Here is a 20,769-nt window from a genome sequence, read left to right on the forward strand (position 1 = left end):
AACTTTGCGATGCAATGTAGATCAAGTTGAGTCGTTTATTTAGTGTAAACATCTGTATTCAGTAATTTGAGAATCTAAACCTTGATTAAAAGAATGACACAAGAAAAGAATGCTTGAACGCATTTGCACGTTTCAAATAGTTTGTTTTATTTGGTTTTATTTTTCTCTTCTCTTCTCCCCCCCCCCCCCATTATGTACAGTACGAGCTAGCGTCACTGTCTGTAGGAATGATCTCCACTGTACAGAACAATGTACTTTTCATTTTGCCCTTTGTTGTTTTAAAACAACTCTCAAAAATAAAGTGCTCGAATTATCTTTTAATTTCTATATGATCTGTGAGATAATGAAGGCATCTCTATCTGTCTATAACAATCTGTATAGCTTGTTATTGCACAGTGTAGTAAGATCATCATTATTAACATATAGGTTGATGTGTAACTTCACATGCCAATTCAGTCCCCATAGTCCAGGCTTTACTTGTATTCCTCCACCATGTGTATGCAGAGAGCCTTGATAGCTTCGTAAGTCTCCCGTCCTGTCGGCAGGATTTGCCGCTCGGGGAGGAGGAAGCCGTACGTGCCGTCGTCCCTCAGCTCCAACACGTACGAATACTTGGCCTTCAAAGTAGCGAAGCCCCAGTCTACGCTGCAACCCGACGCCGCATCTGTGGGAGGAACACCGTGGCAGAGAATGAGTAGTTAAACGAGGGCATAGCAAATCGAGTGGAGAGTGGACGTATTTTGTGCGTTTCGTGAGTTTCGAAGCAAGAATTTGTAAACACACACACACACACACACACACACACACACACACAGATACTTTGCAACTGATTGAAAAATTGCCCTCCATCGACACAGATACTTTTTTCTTTAATGATGATAATCTATGCGGAGATGGATTCAAGCAATGACGCTATAAGAGAATGGTCATGCAAAGATAATCCCGCACACTAATAAACACGGACATGCACTAACTCACTTCCTATACGAGTTTCTCAATTCCCATACACTGTATACAAAATCCAAGGGTCCGATAGGCAACAAAATATTATAGAAAGGCTCAAACTGATGTCATAGAGGCCGGTTCTTCAAATCAACTGCTGCCAGCTTAAAACGACACATGTTCCACAAGTTACTTATTAAAAAAGAAAACATCACATGCTTCGTAAGATTCTAATCTGAACTATACTAGCACAATCAGTTTGTTTGGTTGAATTCAAAAAGGGGCTAAAAATCTTCCGTTTCGTGTTCTTTTCAGGAGTGTTTGCAGGTGTTACACTTACATAGAGTCCTAGCTGATGGTCCATAGATGTATTCGGTTCCGTAGACACTCTGTAAGGCGTTCACGGCTTTAGCGGAAGCTGCGTCCTTAAAGGTAAAAACAGTGGTAAGAAGAAATTTGTGGACTGATGCAGCTCAGAAATTCATTGATACATTGTACTCGCACACAGAAGGAGAGGTTGTAAAGGGCAGGGGGAGATGGTGAAAGGACAATATTAATTTTGGTATACTCATGGATAATTGGACTATATTGTGATGAATTGAAACGCGTTGGGATGTAACTGGGGCCAGTAGAAATTGTTGGAAGGTGTCTGGTGGTAAGGTGGTTTGTTGGCAGGACAACATATTGGTGCCGAGACTACCAATCTGGAAGAGGTCCATTTGTATAACAGCAAGAGGACTGATGCAAATCGAATGATGAGAGGAGAATGTTGATATAGGACGATAGATGGAGGCATTAGCAAATTTAGTGATTTATTTTGACGATTGTCGGTTGGTGGTTTGGAAGATCGTTGGCAAGGTGGTGTATATTATAATAGATGATGACTGGCGGGGGAGGGCACATACCGAATGTTCCACCCGTCGAGGGTTTGAAATGCTATCGAGGGAGATTATAAGTCCCGAGACGAAGTCGAGGGATGTATAGCCTCCCCCGAAATAGTATTTCAAACCCTGAGGGTGGAACGATTGGTACATGTTCCCAACAACAAAAGTCATAATCTGTTATATTTTATGGGTTAGTCAAATACCATCATCGGTCATCTGCTTTTTCACATTGTATGGAATAGGCAAATTTATCCTATCGATTGCGTGAAAAATATGATCATTCAATCGTTTGGTATCGTTTGTCATTTGTTACGTGAAAAATTTTTCCCATGGGAGAACATTACAAAACTGTTCTGCCCATGGGCGAACATAACCAATGTGCCTCCATCAAGTGACTGTGTTTAGCCAATCACTAACCGGTACTTGACTAACTCAATTGATATAAGACACTGGTGGTAGGAACATTATTGCATGATTGTTAATTATAATGTGGAAATGAAGAGGATGGCCGCTGGTATAAGAGTGAATGATAGCAGAAATATAGTGGATACGATAATTCATGTGTAACTAAAGAAATTCATTACGAGAAACAGTTCCCAGCAGAAAATTTAGTTTGATCCTTATACTTAATATCATTACGCGCTATGTGTATAACTATGATGTAATTTCTCACATTTTTGTTGTTGTTTTTGTTGTTTCATTTTTGTTGCTGCATGTTGATCCTACTGTATAAATTCATAACATGATTAATGTTGTTCTGATGGACATATCAATTATAAAAAGTGTCAAAAAAAAGGTAATTCATGTGATGGCAAGAAAGCATTAGAAGAAATATCCCGCTGTGAGGGCCGATGTGATTTCGATATAATATTGGCAGGGCGATTATCGGCATTAAAATCGCGTATTGGTGAGGTAATAGGAATTTTTTAATAATGAAGTCAGGAGAAATTAACGCAATAGCAACACTACTGTACAAAATGAAAATACACATTCTTAGAACAAAGGGGAAAATACATTTACATGTAGAACTACCTTCTCATTGAAACTTGGTGCTATGTTCAGATAATTATCTGCCTCGTCAAACTGTCTCGTTGAATCATTTCACATCTTATCATTGGTAGTACTTAGGTTATAGGTCTTGGATCATGAATAGTTAATCAAACTACGAAGTGTGTTCTCGCAAGATGGTATCGGTGGGGAAGACGAGGAAGATAATGCAATTATAATGTTGGGAATAAAAAGAAGTTAATTACAATGACACTCGAACTTAGTAGGGCCTACTCATAAGACTGATGACGATATCATAAACAAAATATAGAATATAGAAATTAATGATCGGAGTATGTGGGTCGTGAATTTCATGAATTAAGTTTTTGTTTCCCTTTTTTTTTTTGTTATGCCTATCTTTAGTTTGTTTTCCGGCTTGTTTCGTCCTTGTTTTTCTACTTGTGCTTGTCATAGTCCTGACGTCATATCAAAATTTTCATACATGGAGTCCTTGACGGATCTTGAGATGCCCTCATTTTCCAGAGTAATTCACAAAATTTACAAGTTATTCTTCTCTTGTGAATTCCTCTTTTCCATATACATGTACAGTTAAAAAGAATTGAATTGTATTTACATACGTGTTAACTCATCAAAATATAAAGCTGATAATTGATTGTATACATTCTATTAACCCTATAAAGCCCAAGGGGGGGCACATTGTGCCCCCCCCCCCTACCAGATTTTCGTTTGCCACTCCTTCGTCCTTAATCCGATTTCAACCAAATTTGGTGACTTTTCCTAAAATCTTATTGCGAACATTTTGATATATAATTTAGCTATATTTGATGTTGCTGGTTGCCATGGCAACCATAAACTGACAACCATGTCAGTCAGATTTTGCATCTTTTTTCTGTTCCCATTTCATTTAACAGCATTACGGTGTATGAAATGGGTATTTCTTGGCTGAAATTTGTTGAAGAAGCAAAATTTGAAGTAATTATGGTCCTGGAAAGTTTTTCTTATTATTTCCTTTGTTTTTATGTGACAAAGGCATAAAACAATAGATATAATAGAGATAATTGAAAACAATAATATTTTCTACAGATTGCCCTTATATTTTGAGTTATTTTGATTCCTTCACCCAAGTCATGCCTCTAATATCATTAGTTTATCATGTTATCAATTTGCAATCTCAAAATTCCACTATTATGCAAATATGAAATGTCATAACTATACATGTACCCATCCCAAACATTTCATCTCAGGTCTCATAATGTATTACTATGTTGATATGAATAGCGCCCCCACGTGGTGACCTTGAGAAATTTCAAACATAACAAATAATAAAATTCCACTTGCTTATCACTTGTGGCAAATATGAAAATGTTTGGTCTATAATAAGACATATATAATGGGGATAAAGAAATTATACCGAAAAATCATGTTTTTAGCATATTTCCTATGTATTTCTTTATATTTTTGTAAATAGCGCCCTCCATGGGTGACCTTGTGAAAATTCAAATGTACGGTCATGTAGAGTATGAGTTACTCTACCCACGTGCCAAATATGACGATGATACATCAAATAATAAAAAAGTTATATAGGGGGGGGGGCACAATGTGCCCCCCCTTGGGCCTGCGAGGGGTCAAAATAGCTTGGGCTTAATAGGGTTAATACATATATATATTCTGTACTCATGTAAGCTGTATGCATACAACTTTGTATTACTTTATATATGGAAATGATATCATTTGAATTTGAATAGCAATTGTTTCGCCTTTTCATATCCAAAAAGCATTGGCATCATTATTACTGCAGTCTTCATCGTGTGTACTAATCCTGCCTGTCTTGTTTTCAGTTCCCATCATCCTAAACAATAAAGATGAAAAATAGATAATGAATGGTAAAGTTCTTAATCATCCATCAAATCCTTTATACCCCGATCCCGCCCAGTCCCTCCAAATCCCTCCCCATCACCTCGACCACCATCACTCACGTGATCGTCCTTTTCCTGCGGGAGGATGGCCCTCGCCGTGTACGACCACGGTGCCAGCCAGAGCTGCGAATAGCTGTGGAAGTCGATGAAGCAGACGTACTCCTGGTTGGAATCGAGTAGCCACTGAGCAGTTTGATCGACCTCGGGCTCGGAGGCTGCCTTAGGCCCACGATACGTATCGGAGCACGCGCTGGTGCTGGCGCCCTCTCCTGTAACATTTATTGCAATATATTAAAAATGCAAATAGGTCCTACAAGTTTGTTACTCCGAATACTCTGAATTAAAAAAAAAAAAAAAAAAAAAAAAAAAAAAAACTTATAACAAGAACAACCTGGTAGTGACATCTTCAATTATCATTATTACAGTGTGTTATTTCTCGAATCTGGTGAGCAGAAGAATTGAATCACCTCTGTGTTTTGAATATGAGTCAATCGAATACATTCTGATGTGAGCTACACAACGTATGCTAGGCCCTTATAAATTAGTTTTTTTTTCCTCCCCATATGGTACAACATAACTATTTCAAACTCGGGATTGTAACAAAGAATGCCACAGACCAGATGATTACAATCGTTTTCACGATACTGGGGAAAATACGATTGTGTCATCGGAAAATTTGAGGTCGCGCCGTTATGGATGTCTTCTAGTTATAATCAGACGATAACAGTTTTTATGACGAAAAAACTTTCATGACCTTTAGTGCACGTGAGAAAGTGCAGTGCACATGTTACAATGTAACTTATTGTAGGTCTACATAAGTATATGGCAAGCCAAACGTCCAGTAAATCGATCGATAAACCGAGTTTTTCGAATTATTGAACATTTGGCTTGCGATATACGCATGCATTCACAAATCGAGTTCCTTTTCAAGTAGAACTTGTTGCCTGGGCCACCAAGCTGTTCTGGCTTGACCCGGCCATAACACCAAGATAGAAATGAAAGCACGGTCCACATGGAACAGGATATGAACACAGAGGGATAAACGAGGATGGATAGATAGATAGATAGATAGACAGACAGATGAATGAATTCATGGAGATACATAGATAGATAGATGGATAGATAGATAGATATAGATAGACAGAGTAAATAGATAGATAGATAGATAGATAGATAGATAGATAGATAGATGAAATAGATAGATCGATAGATAGATAGATAGATAGATTAGATAGATGGATAGATAGATAGACGAGCTAACATGACAGGGTGGAAAGAGAAAGAGCATGAAAAAAGGAAAGAGAACGAGAAAAAGAGTAGCATGAATAAATTGGTATATGAAGACATCCCCCCCCCCCCCGACATACCTCCCCACTGGAAGGGGTAGTTCCTGTTGGGGTCGACTCCACGGCAGACGCTGCCGGCGTTGTTGGAGCGAGTCTTCCTCCACAGACGGTCCTGAGAAATAGTGAGAGAACGTAATGTTCAACACCTCTCAGTAAACACTTTATATAAAGGGTCCGGGAATGGAACAACTCATAACAATATATATGAATTGTGTTTGGGATTGAATTTACCTGAGTGTGTGTTTTGGTTTAGGTTTGGATTTGAGTTTGAGTTTTAAGGTTTGAATTTTGAAATATGAGTTTTGGGTTATGAGTTTGAGTTTAGGTCCATTTTCACTTTCGCTCTTTATGATCACAGTATAGGCCCATATTCAGTCCCGTACCTAGGAGGGAGGGAGGATAGGTGTACGGGGGTAACGACCCTCCCTCCCCCTCCCGCTCCCCCGCCGGCGAGCAGTGCCTTCTTGAACAATATTTAGTTTACGTTTAAAGATATTCCTCTCCCCATAATCCACGATATGACAGGTTGTGGGTTGTTTTTAGAGTCGGATATTATAAACTTCAAATGATATAATCAGCAATACAGAAAGTCATACAACGTAAATAATCAAGACTGGTTGGATATGGGTTACTTTAATGAAATTTTGATAGAAAACCATTACGTTAAAATATTCCACCCAACCTGTTCACCAGGGTCCAGTTTCATAAAGCTTGTTATTAGTTACCCCGGCCAGACGCATTGAGAAGCACAGCGACTGGGCTGTGTATAGTTAGTTATCAGTAAGAACTGCCACATTTCTGTAACAAATTTGTTCTCAAGCCAATCATATGCGATGATTTCAGTAGTTACTGTCGTAACTTGTTATCGATAACAAGTTTTATGAAAAGGGACCAAGATCAGTGAATTTAAACTCTAAAATTAAATGAATGAATGAATGAATGAATGAATGAATGAATAAGGTTGCCCTCACTCGGTCGCTTAGATATTACACTTTCATTTTGATCAATAAATGAAAGAGCTACGATTTGATTAAAGAATTTACTTCACGGTGTATGTGTTGTTGTTTATGTTTTTTTGCCATAGGAACAAAAAAAACGGTATCGTACTACTTTTGACAGATTTTTAAACCCATTTTCTCCATATATTCCACAAAAGCGTGTCAGATCGTTGAATTTCCGTTCTAACAATTGCAAAACCTCACTCGTGTGTGTTGGGGGTGGGGGTAGGCAAACGCAACCTTTATTGACTCCTATGAAATCTATGAAATTGAAATCGAAATTGAAATAGTGACTGTATGCAACTGAAAATGTACTTACAACACCGTTTCCACAAATACTATAAGAGGCGAAATTATGAGCTACAATTCAAATCGGAGATGATTGTCAGTACAAATCGTTTCATTTTAGCATGAGCTCACGTTGGTCCAGGAGTAAATGTATCCATCGACGTTGACTGCGGGGACGATGACGAAGTCGAAGGTATCCAAGATCTCCGTCACATCAGGGTCAATTCCGTAATTTTCGAGGAGCTGCATTGATGAAATTATACCACACTTCGTTAGTTGTTTTTTTTCAAAACCTACAGCCAGACTTAGACGTAAATTCAAGCTTAACTGTAAGTCCTCCTCCTAGATATAAGCTTAGATCTAATTTGGTCTAGACCAGGCCTATATCGTGTGTTGTATTACAAATATATATATATATATATATATATATATATATATATATATATATATATATATATATATATTCAATGTTGTATCATTAGTGCGACAGTTCGAATTAAATTCGGTGCAAGTTTAACCATTCTATTCAACTTCGCGTCGTTGAATAAAACGGTCAAATTCGCACGCTCATGAAATTATTTGGAAGAATCGCACTTATAAAGGTTGACTATTTGTATATAACATTTCTATAACATCGGTCGTTAATGACTGAAGGATACTGAAAGTTTGACAACTTGGTCGACAATGAGCGTGCGCACTGGATAAGTACTGAACCCGGAATCTTCCGTCCCTCGATCCATTTACGGTGGTCAATCCATCGCAACACGACATGATTCTTGCTCCCGCATGTCTTTACGCCGGGAAATCTGCACTTACCGTATTGGTGATGTACATGACAGTGGCTGGTGTGATCCATTCACGGGCGTGGAGACCGCCCTGCCAGTACACCGCCTTCTTGGTTCCGACGCCACCAGTACGAATCTATCGGTGAGGAATATGGTATGAGACATAGTGTTACAGTTATAGATGTCATAATCAATCTTTACAGTAACTTGCATCACGTGGAAATGACGCTTTCAACATAAATTTTACTGACGGTCTTACATTCAATTTGATTTGGTATGAGCTGTTCACTTCTTAGACACCGAAACGAGAACGTAGGCCTATCCTAAATTCATGCTCATGAAGTATCTTTGTTATACATACACCAAAATGATCAGAATGCTACACAATTTTCCTCTCTTGACAGTCTCTTGTTTTCCTTTCACATCTCCACGTATACTGTATTGCTAATCATCTTTATGCACCAAATCCATACATTTATATCAATTCAGGACCCTTCTCACCCAGTAGGCCTGCAAGTTTGTTTGTGTGTTTGTTTTTTGTCACAATCTAGAAAGCAATAATTAATATCGATACTTTATAAGCCTAACTATTCATAGAAAGCTTGGAATGCCAAGAATTCTTGCGTATCACAAAACTTTGAATAACTATAAATAATTTACTTATTCATTCAACTGTTGCATCATTCTGAGGAAATGTCTAAAGGGCTTTTTACACTTGTGTTTCTTAACCCCGGACTTTCTCTGACCCAGGACTATCGTTAGTCCCGTACCAATTTTTTCAGCTTTTTACACTCGCCAATTATGTAGTAGTCCCGTACTATCTCCTGTCCGGGGCTAGGGAGAAAACTGACCTTTTTACACTCGTATTTCTTAGCCCCGGACTTTCCAAACCACATGAATATTCATAATTATGCTGTGTACTGTACACGTACACGCACGCACCGGCAGCACTTGATTACCTCGTTTCTGATTGGTCAGTGAGGGTCGGACTTCGTCTTCGTCGCTTAGCTCAGGATTATGTTATTTTTTTCGTTCTGTTTACACTCACTTGCTTGGCACCGCAATTGCGGTGCTAACCCCTGCTATTTTGCAGGGCCAGATAGTACCGTACTATCGGTGGGGCTAGCCCACCTTGGCAAAAACGAGTGTAAACAGAAAGTGGGCTAAGGATAGTCCCGTATCAACGGTGGGGCTAAGCCCCCCCCCCCCCCCCCCCCCCCCTTATAGCCCCACCGTTGGTCCGGGGCTAAGCAAAAATTTACAAGTGTAAAAAGCCCTTAACACTGACCTACCTCAGCAATATACCAGCTTATGAAAGCAATTTAATTTTCATGGTTGCAAAAGGGATACACAAAGTTTATTATCATGGTGACTACATTAAGGAGTCATATTACCAATACTGCGAATAACAGCGTATTAACTAGGCATTATTGTATCTCGGAAGCTGAATACTATGTATCAGATTTACATTTTACATTGAAATTTCACTTCTCTAAAGTTTAATGTATGAACTTTACGCATGAATTCGAATAAGCGTAAGACTACGCATGACTCATGAGGCCTGCGAAGAAATGACGCATAACTTTAAGGAGCTTTGTTGCAACAAAATTTACATTTGTATACGTAAACATTGTAAAATTACGAGTGTACGCATGATTTGGGAGGTTTCGCACGAGTGAAAGTCTCGTTTGTGAAACAACTAACCCCTGAATGATTACGTATAGAGAAATCATCAACATAGCCTATATCACAAACAAACTCACTTTGAGGGCATTGATTGGTCGTCCCTCTCCAGATTCGGCAATTTGAAATCGCTCAACCATCGAGCTGTACTGAGTTGCAATATCAGCCGTCCACTGCTGGATCTGTTGGGGTGCAGGAGAAAGCATACCTCATAATCATGATGATAATGATATTATCCAAATAAGTTTTGTCCTCATCCAGCTGACTCTTGTGCATTTTCCTCCTTATGAAGCTTTGACTCCAAAAACGAACAAGATTTTTTTTTTTAACACAGACGAGTCAGTGCCACAAAATATTAAAGACCGAGGCTGATCGTATACCATGCATAGTGAAGAAGTGCCAGTAATCGCTAATATCCTTGTTCCCCCTTCCAGACATAAAACATATTTTGCTCTATAGAATGATGATGGTCAAGTTTCGGATGAAAAGAAGGTTTTGACCAATGGTCAACATCAGAGACCTGATGACTGTTCACTTGAATCTATACCGAGTGCAAGCTGATGGTTTGGATGTTCATATAGACTGCGAAAACTGACTGCCATGAATTGTCAAAGATAGAGCCTGGTCTTACCACATTTGACAATGTTTGAAGCACAACGGAACCTTTGTTTTTTTCTACACATTCAACAGATTTTGCCTTTAATTTTTCTTATAATCTGATCTGAGAAATGTTTGACTCTTGAATCGAATCGTATGAGATCATTTTCGCAGTGTGATAGAATATCGGTCTTTAAGTCCAGAATTACTCACGTTCCGAGATTTATATTTCCTTACTGATTGCACGTAAGAGTGGATGAAATTTGTTTGGTATATGAGCAATGTCTTTGAATCAATAGTTTCCGTTTCAAAGATTATGTTTAGATTCTCTATCACTGACTGACATTCATTTCAAACGGTAGCAACATAGGACACAAGTCATACGATCGATTGATTTCATCCCTTAACAAAAGTCGAGCAACCAAAGCCTTACCTCATCGTACGTGTGGTATACGCTGTAATCGAAGTCGGCAGCCGCGTCGATTTCTCGAGAAGGCATGGTCTCGTCGATTAAGGCTTGGACGTCGTTGATCATGATAGAAAACTCGAGTCCGACAGACTCCAGAAGTTCCTTAAACTCGTCCAAGAATTGCGGTGGAACGAGGACGTCAGTGGAGCGCCGAGTGGTGGTGGAGGGGTATGACCAGAAGTTGACCTGCATATATAGCCGTTATCAAAGCATGTTATTATGATTTCTTCATTGTTCTTTCTGTTTTGTTTGTTAACATGAAAACGTAACACAAATCAATAGTGAGATAGAGTGAGATAGCATTCTGCATCAACAGGGACCCATTCCATCATTTTGCACTTGTTTAAATTTGCAGTGATGTGCAGTTATGCCACAACTTAAATGCCCACCATTGTTATTGTTGTTGTTTTTCTAACTTCCTGAATGTTGCCAGAGTGATTGCGATTGCTGCACAGTACAATAATTGCAGACCTCATAGTGAATGGGCCCCATCCAGGCCTGTCAATCTATTTCCATTTTTACAATTTTGTGTAGTGATTCTCTGTGGAATTTAAAGGATCGTTATGGTGTAAAATTCCAACCCAGGTCGAAAAACCAGTTGACTAACTGGTACTGGTACCAGTTGATTCCAGTTAGGGCAACTGGTTTCAATATGGAAAATGGGACCTGGAATCAACTGGTATCAACTGGTATTCGTCCAAATGGAATCAACTGGTACCAGTTGGAATCAACTGGTATCAACTGGAATCAACTAGGATCCAGTTGACAAAATCAATTTATTGTAGAATTATTTGATGTATGGGTTCATACCAGAACATGTGTATGTCACGACATTGTTAATATTTACCCTATCATAATCCTACAGCTAGACTTAAAGCCTATACCTACAAGTACATCTAGGCTTAGCCTATGTCCTAGACCTAGTTAGTGCAAGGGATATTTCATTCATATATATAGGGCCATCTAGTTGCAATACTTTAAGACATGGTTACCAAGTAGATTACATTTTTATTATAAAAATATGAAAATACCTCATCAAAGGCACAAGTGGAAATTGTGAATATCACGGCAATAATATTAGATAAATTTCTAATTACATTTCAGACATTTAGGAGTTTATTGAAATCATGAAAACAATAAATTTAACAATATTCTATCTTTTTCACATAGAGGATTTGAATAGCTTATGAATATTCATGCGCACTAGAACCAGTAGAAACCAATAGAAACCAACTGGTATCAAGTGGTATCAACATTTCAATGTTTTAGTCACTGGGTTTTAATCTAGAATGAAGTGGTAAGCAAGTCCATGCAGTCAGGTACATGGGTTTCAAATTGTGTCAACTAACCATTTGCACACAAACCGACACAAACACACACAAACTGGTCGAAATACAGTCTTTCAGTTTAAGTGTCAACTGATCTACATTGGTTCCAGTTGAATTAAGTTGAAGTCATTAAGAGTCCAAGTTCAATCATGTCAAATGTTTTGCATCATTTTGTTTTGTTTACTTTTTAATTTGATGTTTTAAAACATCAAATTTACTTTTTAATTCAGTTTGATGAACTGATCGAATTCAAAAAGTAGACTCCAGGTAAGACTCAAACTGGCATCAGACGCAGTTACCATTACCTTAAGATATCAACTGGTACACAATGAGACTTCAACTGGTATCCACTTGTACCAGTAGATTACAATTGGTATCAAGTGGCACCGTGGTACACATTGAGACTTGAACTGGTATCAACTCATAGACCAATAGAGTAGACTTTCAATTGATATCATCTGGTACACAATGAGACTTGAACTGGTATCAACTGGTATCAGTAAAATTTCAACTGGCAGGAACTGTTACCAACTGGTACAAAATGATATTTGAACTGGTATCAACTGGTAAACAGTAGACTTAATGGCTCCAACTGGACTGGTAAGTAGTGCAACTTCAAATGGGATAAACTGGTACCAGTAAGACTTCAACTGGTATCAACTGGTACAAAATGACACTTGAACTGGTATCAACTGGTACCATAAGACTTCAACCGACAGAAACTGTTGCCAACTGGTACAGTGATACTTGAACTGGTATACAACTGGCCATCAGTAGACTTTTACTGGTTTCAACTGGTAAGCAGTGCAACTTCAACTGGTATAAACTCGTACCAGTAGGATTAAACTGGTATCAACTGGTACCAGTAGGTCTTCAACTGGTTTCAATTAGAATTGCTCATTTTGTTACTGGAAAGTTGGAGTTACCTTGCTGGTTTCAACTGGTGCCAGTTGAAACCATTTAAGACCAGTTAAGACCAGTTAAAACCAGTAACGACCAGTTAAAAATGCTTACTGGTTTCTACTGGTTTCTACTGGTTTTTTGACCTGGGAAGTGACGGCATATATACGTTAGCATTCAAACAGTTGAAATTGGCGAGTTTGAAATGTCAACATGAATAGAGAAGAACACTATCGGATCCAACCATACAATGCTGGTTTTGTATTGTTTATGCTGGAATTTACATGACTGTAATATGTATTGTCTTGCTACATGTATAATGGTTGGAGGATGAACACACAAACACAAACGCCACTTGTTACGAAAAGGACTGTGCGACACATGGCGCCCCGTAGATCTTATCCTCGAGGTTAGTTTATGATGGAGATTAAAGGTCCTATCTACCTTTGGCAACAATGATTTTGAATATGTTCAAGATATCACATTTGATGCATATGTGTACGTCAGTTTTATCACAAAACATCCTACCAAATAAAAAGTTTGCAATAAAGCCTTAAATATAAGGAGGTATCAGTATTTTTCTCATTAAACCATAACTGTAGACGGTTTAGTCTGGCAACATTCTTATCATAACTATTGTTCACATTTCGTGAAGCTAACAATACTTAACATTGATTATACTGATTCAAATTTTTGCAGTGGTTGCTTCTACCCCAAGCTCAGATTTTGGAACTATTTCAAAGCACTAATGCTGGGGTTTTGTTTCATCTGCAAATGGTAAATCATGCCTTTAAGGATCACCGTCTGAACGTATGTGATATACAGGTTGCACTTGATGTTCATGAGGGCTTACCTTTCCAACTAGTTTGGACTCGAGGGAAGAAAGAAATTTCAGCTGGATTTCGTCACGCGGCTGGATGGAAAGAGTTTGGTATCTGTTCCGATACAGCAGAAAACGAAGCAGGATTCCATTAAGATAATCCAACATGTTGATGGGTTTCTTTGTGGCGGGAGAGGACTTGGTATATACTGATAGGAATAGGGATATGGTTATTATAGGGGTAGGGGATAGGTGTAGATGGAGGGAGAAGTCGTGTCATTGTGTATAGGGTTATCTCAAATTTGGGCAAAGAGCAGATACGCAGCAATCAGAGTGCCATTGCACGTTATAAAACCGGTATCTGCGTTTTACTTTAAAGTTGCCAGTTGCAAACTGAATAAAGAAAACAATAAATGAAGAAGACAAATACGAGGCGTTGACAGAAATATTGAAAAACGGAGGACGGGGTAAATCAATGAAGTAAATGAAACAGTGGATCACCCATAAAATTGGAGAAGGTTTGAGTCTTTAGGCTGGAATCCAAAACTATCCTAGAGTCCAAGACCTTCTTAAAGTTCAGAACCTTTTGCTACGACAAGCAGATGTAATGACAAAGTCCCAATGCTATTCTAAGACAAGACCTTATAGCATAAAACCCAGATCCTTTTGCTCTAACAAACAAATGTGATGTCAAAGATCCAACGAAAGGCAAGCATTGTTTTGTTGTTTGTTTTCGTTTAGGTGAGGGCTAAGGATGCCTCGTAGACGTCCATTTGTATGCGAGGGGAAATCTTGGCATAAGGAAGCAAGGCAAGTGGAGAAAATGTTGGCTGTGAATAGACGCGCTGGATTCGACGGTGGAAGTCTTTGACCAAAATCCGAGTGGCAACGACAATAAAAAATGATGTAGTGCACCAGGCCCCCATTCCACAAAGAGGAGACCCTTGAGAGACCACAAAGACACGCAAAATTGCAAAATCCCTCAGCAGTCTTCAAGACCATATGAAAATTGTGTCTATGTGGAATGGCTTAAGCTTTACAAAGCAAAAACAAAATTCTTGAAAGCTCATTTAGAAGAACAAGAAGTACGTTTCCAGCAAAATTTTCAATCAGATTGCCGTATATCTACTGAGAGACCAATAAGATTATTCAGAGATCATTGAAAAATCGTCAGGAATAGGCCCACTTCCTGAGATCTCCGAGATCTTCAAGGATACTTCAATGGTCCCTCGATAAACTTTCAGTAATCGTCTCAAACTAAATGTGTCAATTCTTGAGAGACTATCGAAAGATAATTGCAAGACTGATAAGAACCGTGAGTTCTCCTTGTGAGATGGCTGAAGCACAACTGAAAGACCACAGAAAGACTATTTTCACGAAAGACTGCGGAATAAATATTTTGAACCACAACACCCCCATCCCACATAACTAAGACCAGGGAGGTGGGAAGCCCTTGAGAGACCATTGGAAGACCAAAAATTGGTAAGGTCCTCAGCAGTCTCCAAGACTAGAGAAAAACAACGTCTATGCGGAATGCCTCTGAAAACCCTGTACATTTATCATTGAAAGACCAAAAAGTAACTTTCCAACAAATTTCTCAGAGATCTCTGTGAGACCTTGAAGTTTGCGAACGTTCACTGAGAGACCACTAAGACTATTGAAAGATCCCTGAAAGATCGCAAAAAGCACCCAGCGTACTCAAGCCATGGTTGCCCCAAAACTTCAAATATGCATAACTTTTGAACGGATTGTCTGATTTTACGCAAACTTTCACTTATGTGTTCTACTGATATTGCTTCATTCACTCAAATTATACTTGGGTGACCTTGTTAGAATTGCACAGTGATGCAAATTAACATCAGAAGCACATCCATAATAAACAAGTTACGTACAGACGCGGTGTGAGATCTTTAATCTCGTGGATGATTCCAAGCTACCTTCGAAGATAAGCTCTATGGGGCGCCAAGTGTCGCACGGTCAATTTCGTATTTTAAACGAAATCGACCGTTTGACACTTAGCACTCCATAGAGCTTATCCTCGAAGGATCACCATCTGAACTAACTATAGACACACATAAAATAATGGTTAATGAAAATGCCATAGAAAAAACAATGATGATCTAATGTGTTTTGATGTCTCATATCTATACGGCCTAAACCAACTTGTGTCACTTCAGTCTTGAAATCTGCTAAGGGCATGGGATCTGATGGAATACTGTTAACATATCCAGTAAAAAAAAAAAAAAAAAAGAGTCAATGAGGTCTCATCCCTCACGTACGAGGTGTCAGAAAAGTTCCAGAACTGATATCATAGAATTTATTTCAAACCCAAACTTCAAACTAAGAAGTTTCACTTTCAAAGTAATCTATCTTGAGTATGTGACTGTGATCTTGGCTCTCTACAGCCATCATTTTTTTTTCTACACAATTTTGTATACACATCCTCTGTTTCACGTCGTTCAGCAATGAGCACAGAGCAATGAACAAACTTGAAGTTTCGAGTAGGGCCGGGGAACTCTGTCAGAAGCGCTGAAAGTGCTGCAGCAAGTCTACGGAGGTGATATGAAGTCATGCACACATGCTTTTGAGTGTTGCAAGAGGTTTAAAGAAGGATTAGAAGACGTGGAAGATGACCCCATAGGAGCGGAAGGTCCTCAACGACCAGGACTGAAGTCAACATTGAGTGCGTCAGGCAGATGGTGTGTCGTCGGCAGACTGTTCGAATGATGGCAAATGAGGTGGGCGTGAATTGGGACAGCGTCTGGAAGATTCTCACTGAAGATTTAGACATGCGGAAAGATGGTGCCAAAACTCCCGAGTGATGACCAGAAGAATCGACGCTTGCAAGTTTGCCACGACATCATCGAGCGCCTTGAAACTTGAAACAAAACCAGACTTGCTAGGGAGAGTCATTACCAGTCATCACCTCAGTCCTGGTCATTGAGGGATCCTTCTGCTCATGGGGTCATCTTCCACATCTTCTCATCTTTCTTTAAACCTCTTGCACCACTCAAAAACACATGTGCACGACATCGTCTCATCTCCATTGACTTGCTACAACACTTTCAGCGCTTCTGACAGAGTTCCCCAACCCTACTTGAAACTTCAAGTTTGTTCATTGTTCTGTGCTCATTGCTGAACGACGTTAAACAGAGGATGTGTATATAAAATTGTGTAGAAAAAATGTGATGGCTGTAGAGAGCTAAGATCACAGTTACATACTCAAGATAGATTACTTTGAAGGTGAAACCTCTTAGTTTCAAGTTTGGGTTTGAAATAAACATTTTATAACACCAGTCCTGGAACTTTTCTGACACACCTCCACGGGGGGGGGGGGGGGGGGGGCGATGGGAGCGATCCCCCCCCCCCCCCCCCAAGATTAGGACCGGGGATTTAGGAGGCGGAAAAAAATGCGTGTATACTGTATGCATGTACATGAGGCGGGTCTCCCTTTCAACCTTTCATCAAGTTAGATCATAATTTCAATACTTCATTCAAAGGGTGCACCAGATCGCTAAATTTCAATTTAAAAAATGCAAAATCTCTCGTGCTTCGGAGGGGGTATCCCCCGCAACGGCGTAAATGCGCACTGAGGAGTTGGGGGGATGGTCACCATCACCACGATTACAAGCCCATAACCGGACCGGCGCACACTTTACAGGGATCGGATGTCCCACTCTTTTGCATGAAATATAAAGTGGGAGGAAAGTGGGAGCAAAAATATGAAAACTTTTTGTTCTTGTTGTTGCTTTTTTTTTTTTGCTTGTCAGATGACTTGCGGCGGAAAATCAAACCTTAAAAGTATGAAGACATTTTTTGTTTTTGAAATATCTGTGAGAGGGAGCGGAGCGACCGAATGGGGGGAGGGTGTGTATGGGGGGGGGGGAGTGTATCCCTCTCCCACACGAGGAAGATTTTCCATTTTAAGTCCTGAAATTCAGCGATCTGGTGCACACTTTTGGTGAAATTTTTTTTTCTGAAAAAAATAACAATAGAAAATGAAATATTCACAATATATTATTGAATGACTAAATCGTGGTATTTCAGCTCTTGCTCCGCCTGTGCGACATCACTGCGAATGCCTACTAAATAGTGGGGCCTATCACCGGCGTAGACAGGAAGGGGGAGCGGTTATGAGATCGTGAGGGAGCGAAGCAAGCGGGGGGAGGGGAGGGTATGGTAGGGGGTTTCCCCCTCCCACGGTGAAATCTTTTTACATTGAAAATTTTGACATTTTACAGTCCAAAAACTGCCGTTTGTAGCTACATTCTTCGCTTTGGAAATTAAGGGGGGGGGCACACCGGGTGCAACTGCTGTCAATCACTGGCAGCAACATCAGGAGAATGGCATAGCGATTGAATGCGAGCGAGCAGAGCGAGCGAGCTTGAAAATTTTGACATAATACTTTTACAGTCTAAAAACTGCCGTTTGTAGCTATACTTCTTCGCTTTGGAAATTAAGGGGGGCCGCACCGGGCGCAACTGCTGTCAGTCACTGGCAGCAACATCAGGAGAATGGTATAGCGACTGAATGCGAGCGAGCGGAGCGAGCGAGCTTGAAAAATCTGACATTTTACAGTCCAAAAACTGCCGTTTGTGGCTGTATTTTTTTGCTTTGGATATTAAGGGGGCGCACCGTGTGCAACTGCTGGCAATTACTGGCAGCAACATCAGGAGAATGGCATACCAATTAAATGCGAGCGAGTGAAGCGAGCGAGCTTGAAAATTTTGACATTTCACAGTCCCCAAACTGCCGCTTTTGGCTGTATTTTTTCGCTTTGGAAATTAAGGGGGGCGCACCGGGCGCAACTGCTGGCAGTTACTGGCAGCAACATCAATGGAACGGCATAACGATTACATGCGAGCGAGCGAAGCGAATGAGCTTGAAAATTTTGACTTTTGACAGTTCCAAAACTGTCGTTTGTAGCTATATTTTTCGCTTTGGAAATTAAGGGGGGGGGGGACCGGGCACAAATACTGGCAATTACTGGCAACATGCAACATCAGGAGAATGGCATAACGATTAAATGCAAACGAGCGAAGCGAGCGAGTTTGAAAATTTTGACATTTTACAGTCCCCAAAATGTCGTTTGTGGCTGTATTTTTTCGCTTTGGAAATTAAGGGGGGGGGGCACACCGGGCGCAACTGCCGGCAATTACTGGCAGCAGCATCAGGAGAATGGCATAATGATTAAATGCGAGCGAGTGAAGCGAGTGAGCTTGAAAATTTTGATATTTTACAGTCCCAAAAACTGTCCTTTGTGGCTGTATTTTTTCGCTTTGGAAATTAAGGGGGCGCACTGGGCGAAAACTGCTGGCAGTTACTGGCAGCAACATCAGGAGAATGGTATAACAATTAAATGCGAGCGAAGCGAAGCGAGTGAGCTTGAAAATTTTGGCATTTTACAGTCCCAAAAACTGTCGTTTGTGGCTGTATTTTTTCGCTTTGGAAATTAAGAAGGCGCACCGGGCGAAAACTACTGGCATTTACTAGCAGCAACATCAGGAGAATGGCATAAATGCGAGCCAGCGAAGCGAGCGAGCTTCAAATTTTTGACATTTTACAGTCCCCAAACTGCCGTTTGTAGCTATATTTTTCGCTTTGGAAATTAAGGGGGCGCATCGGGCGAAAACTGCTGGCAATTACTGGCTGCAACATCAGAATGGCATATGCGAGCGAACGAAGCGAGCGAGCTTCAAAATTTTGACATTTTACAGTCCAAAAACTGCCGTTTGTAGCTATGTTTTTCGCTTTGAAAATTAAGGGGGGCGCACCGGGCGCAACTGCTGCCATTCACTGGCAGCAACATCAGGAGAATGGCATAGCGATTAAATGCGAGCGAGCGAGCTTTAAAGTTTTGACATTTTACACTTCAAAAACTGCCGTTTGTAGCTATATTTTTCGCTTTTGTTTGTCCCACTTTTACGGGGGAACCATCCCCCACCCCCATCGACGCCTCTGCATATGAGGGTGCTTTTGTTAAGTGAAAGATCTGCTGCACACTCTTTGATAAATTAGGGAAATATACGTCAATCTCAAAAGTGTACAAAGTCTATCGAAAGGGATCCTGTATAGCGGAGCTTTTGCATATTTATGATTGCAATACAACGATCTGGTGCATAGTTCTGGCGATATTTGGACAATTTTCCATTAAGAAAGTTCGAGATTTGTCCTTATCTCGGGAATTGCTTGGGGGATAAATGATTTGTCTGCCTAAACACTTCCGCAGGGGCGTAGCAAATGCCCCTTTGCCCCCCCCCCCCCACCCCGAGATAGATTCGACGCCCCTGATCTTCCCTGGGTATGCCCATAGATGTATCCTGACTGAGTCACCAGTCACTGTCGTTTCTCAGGAATGATTCAGGAAATGGAGGGGGTTCAATTATGGCGATATAGTTTTTGTTATTGTTTGTTTGTTTGTTTTCGTACTTATTTTGCAGATGGTCCCCAGTTACTCGCGTCATAGCATGTTTACATGTAGGCCTATACTATTTGACGTTGTCAACGTCTGAGCCATACCTTACAGTGTATGTCGATATTACTTTCTTCGCGAGCGAGCAAAGCGAGCGAGCGCTTGAGAAAATTATGTATACATTTTCCTACAAGATAGAATACTGTCTTGACTGTTCAGCTCTGTTACCTGTCTGAAGGCCGGCGTACAAACGTCATGCAATATGCCAAAATTGATACAATCACATTTCTGCTTCCATTTTTTTTTTCAAAATTCAGGGGGGATGATTGTACAGGCCATCCCCCCCTCCTCCATTTCAGGGGGGATATATCCCCCCATCCCCCCCCCCCCCGG

At 40.2% G+C, this 20,769-nt stretch overlaps 1 protein-coding gene across 1 annotated transcript in view; it reads right to left on the minus strand.

Moving 5' to 3' along the window:
• Nucleotides 1–271: 271 nt before the first annotated feature.
• The window catches only part of LOC140227652 (carboxypeptidase B-like), a 23,645-nt gene continuing 3,147 nt past the window's right edge, over nucleotides 272–20,769 (minus strand). Inside the window, exons 2-10 of the mRNA XM_072308069.1 lie at nucleotides 13,998–14,173; nucleotides 10,881–11,102; nucleotides 9,931–10,032; nucleotides 8,199–8,303; nucleotides 7,515–7,625; nucleotides 6,118–6,208; nucleotides 4,811–5,019; nucleotides 1,283–1,367; nucleotides 272–664 (exon numbers count right to left, since the gene is read on the minus strand). Of these exons, the coding sequence (XP_072164170.1) occupies nucleotides 474–664; nucleotides 1,283–1,367; nucleotides 4,811–5,019; nucleotides 6,118–6,208; nucleotides 7,515–7,625; nucleotides 8,199–8,303; nucleotides 9,931–10,032; nucleotides 10,881–11,102; nucleotides 13,998–14,173 (1,292 nt within the window). The 3' untranslated portion in view covers nucleotides 272–473. The remainder of the gene's footprint in view (nucleotides 665–1,282; nucleotides 1,368–4,810; nucleotides 5,020–6,117; nucleotides 6,209–7,514; nucleotides 7,626–8,198; nucleotides 8,304–9,930; nucleotides 10,033–10,880; nucleotides 11,103–13,997; nucleotides 14,174–20,769) is intronic.

The sequence above is a fragment of the Diadema setosum genome, chromosome 4 (genome assembly GCF_964275005.1).
Source record: "Diadema setosum chromosome 4, eeDiaSeto1, whole genome shotgun sequence".
NCBI lineage: Eukaryota > Metazoa > Echinodermata > Echinoidea > Diadematoida > Diadematidae > Diadema > Diadema setosum.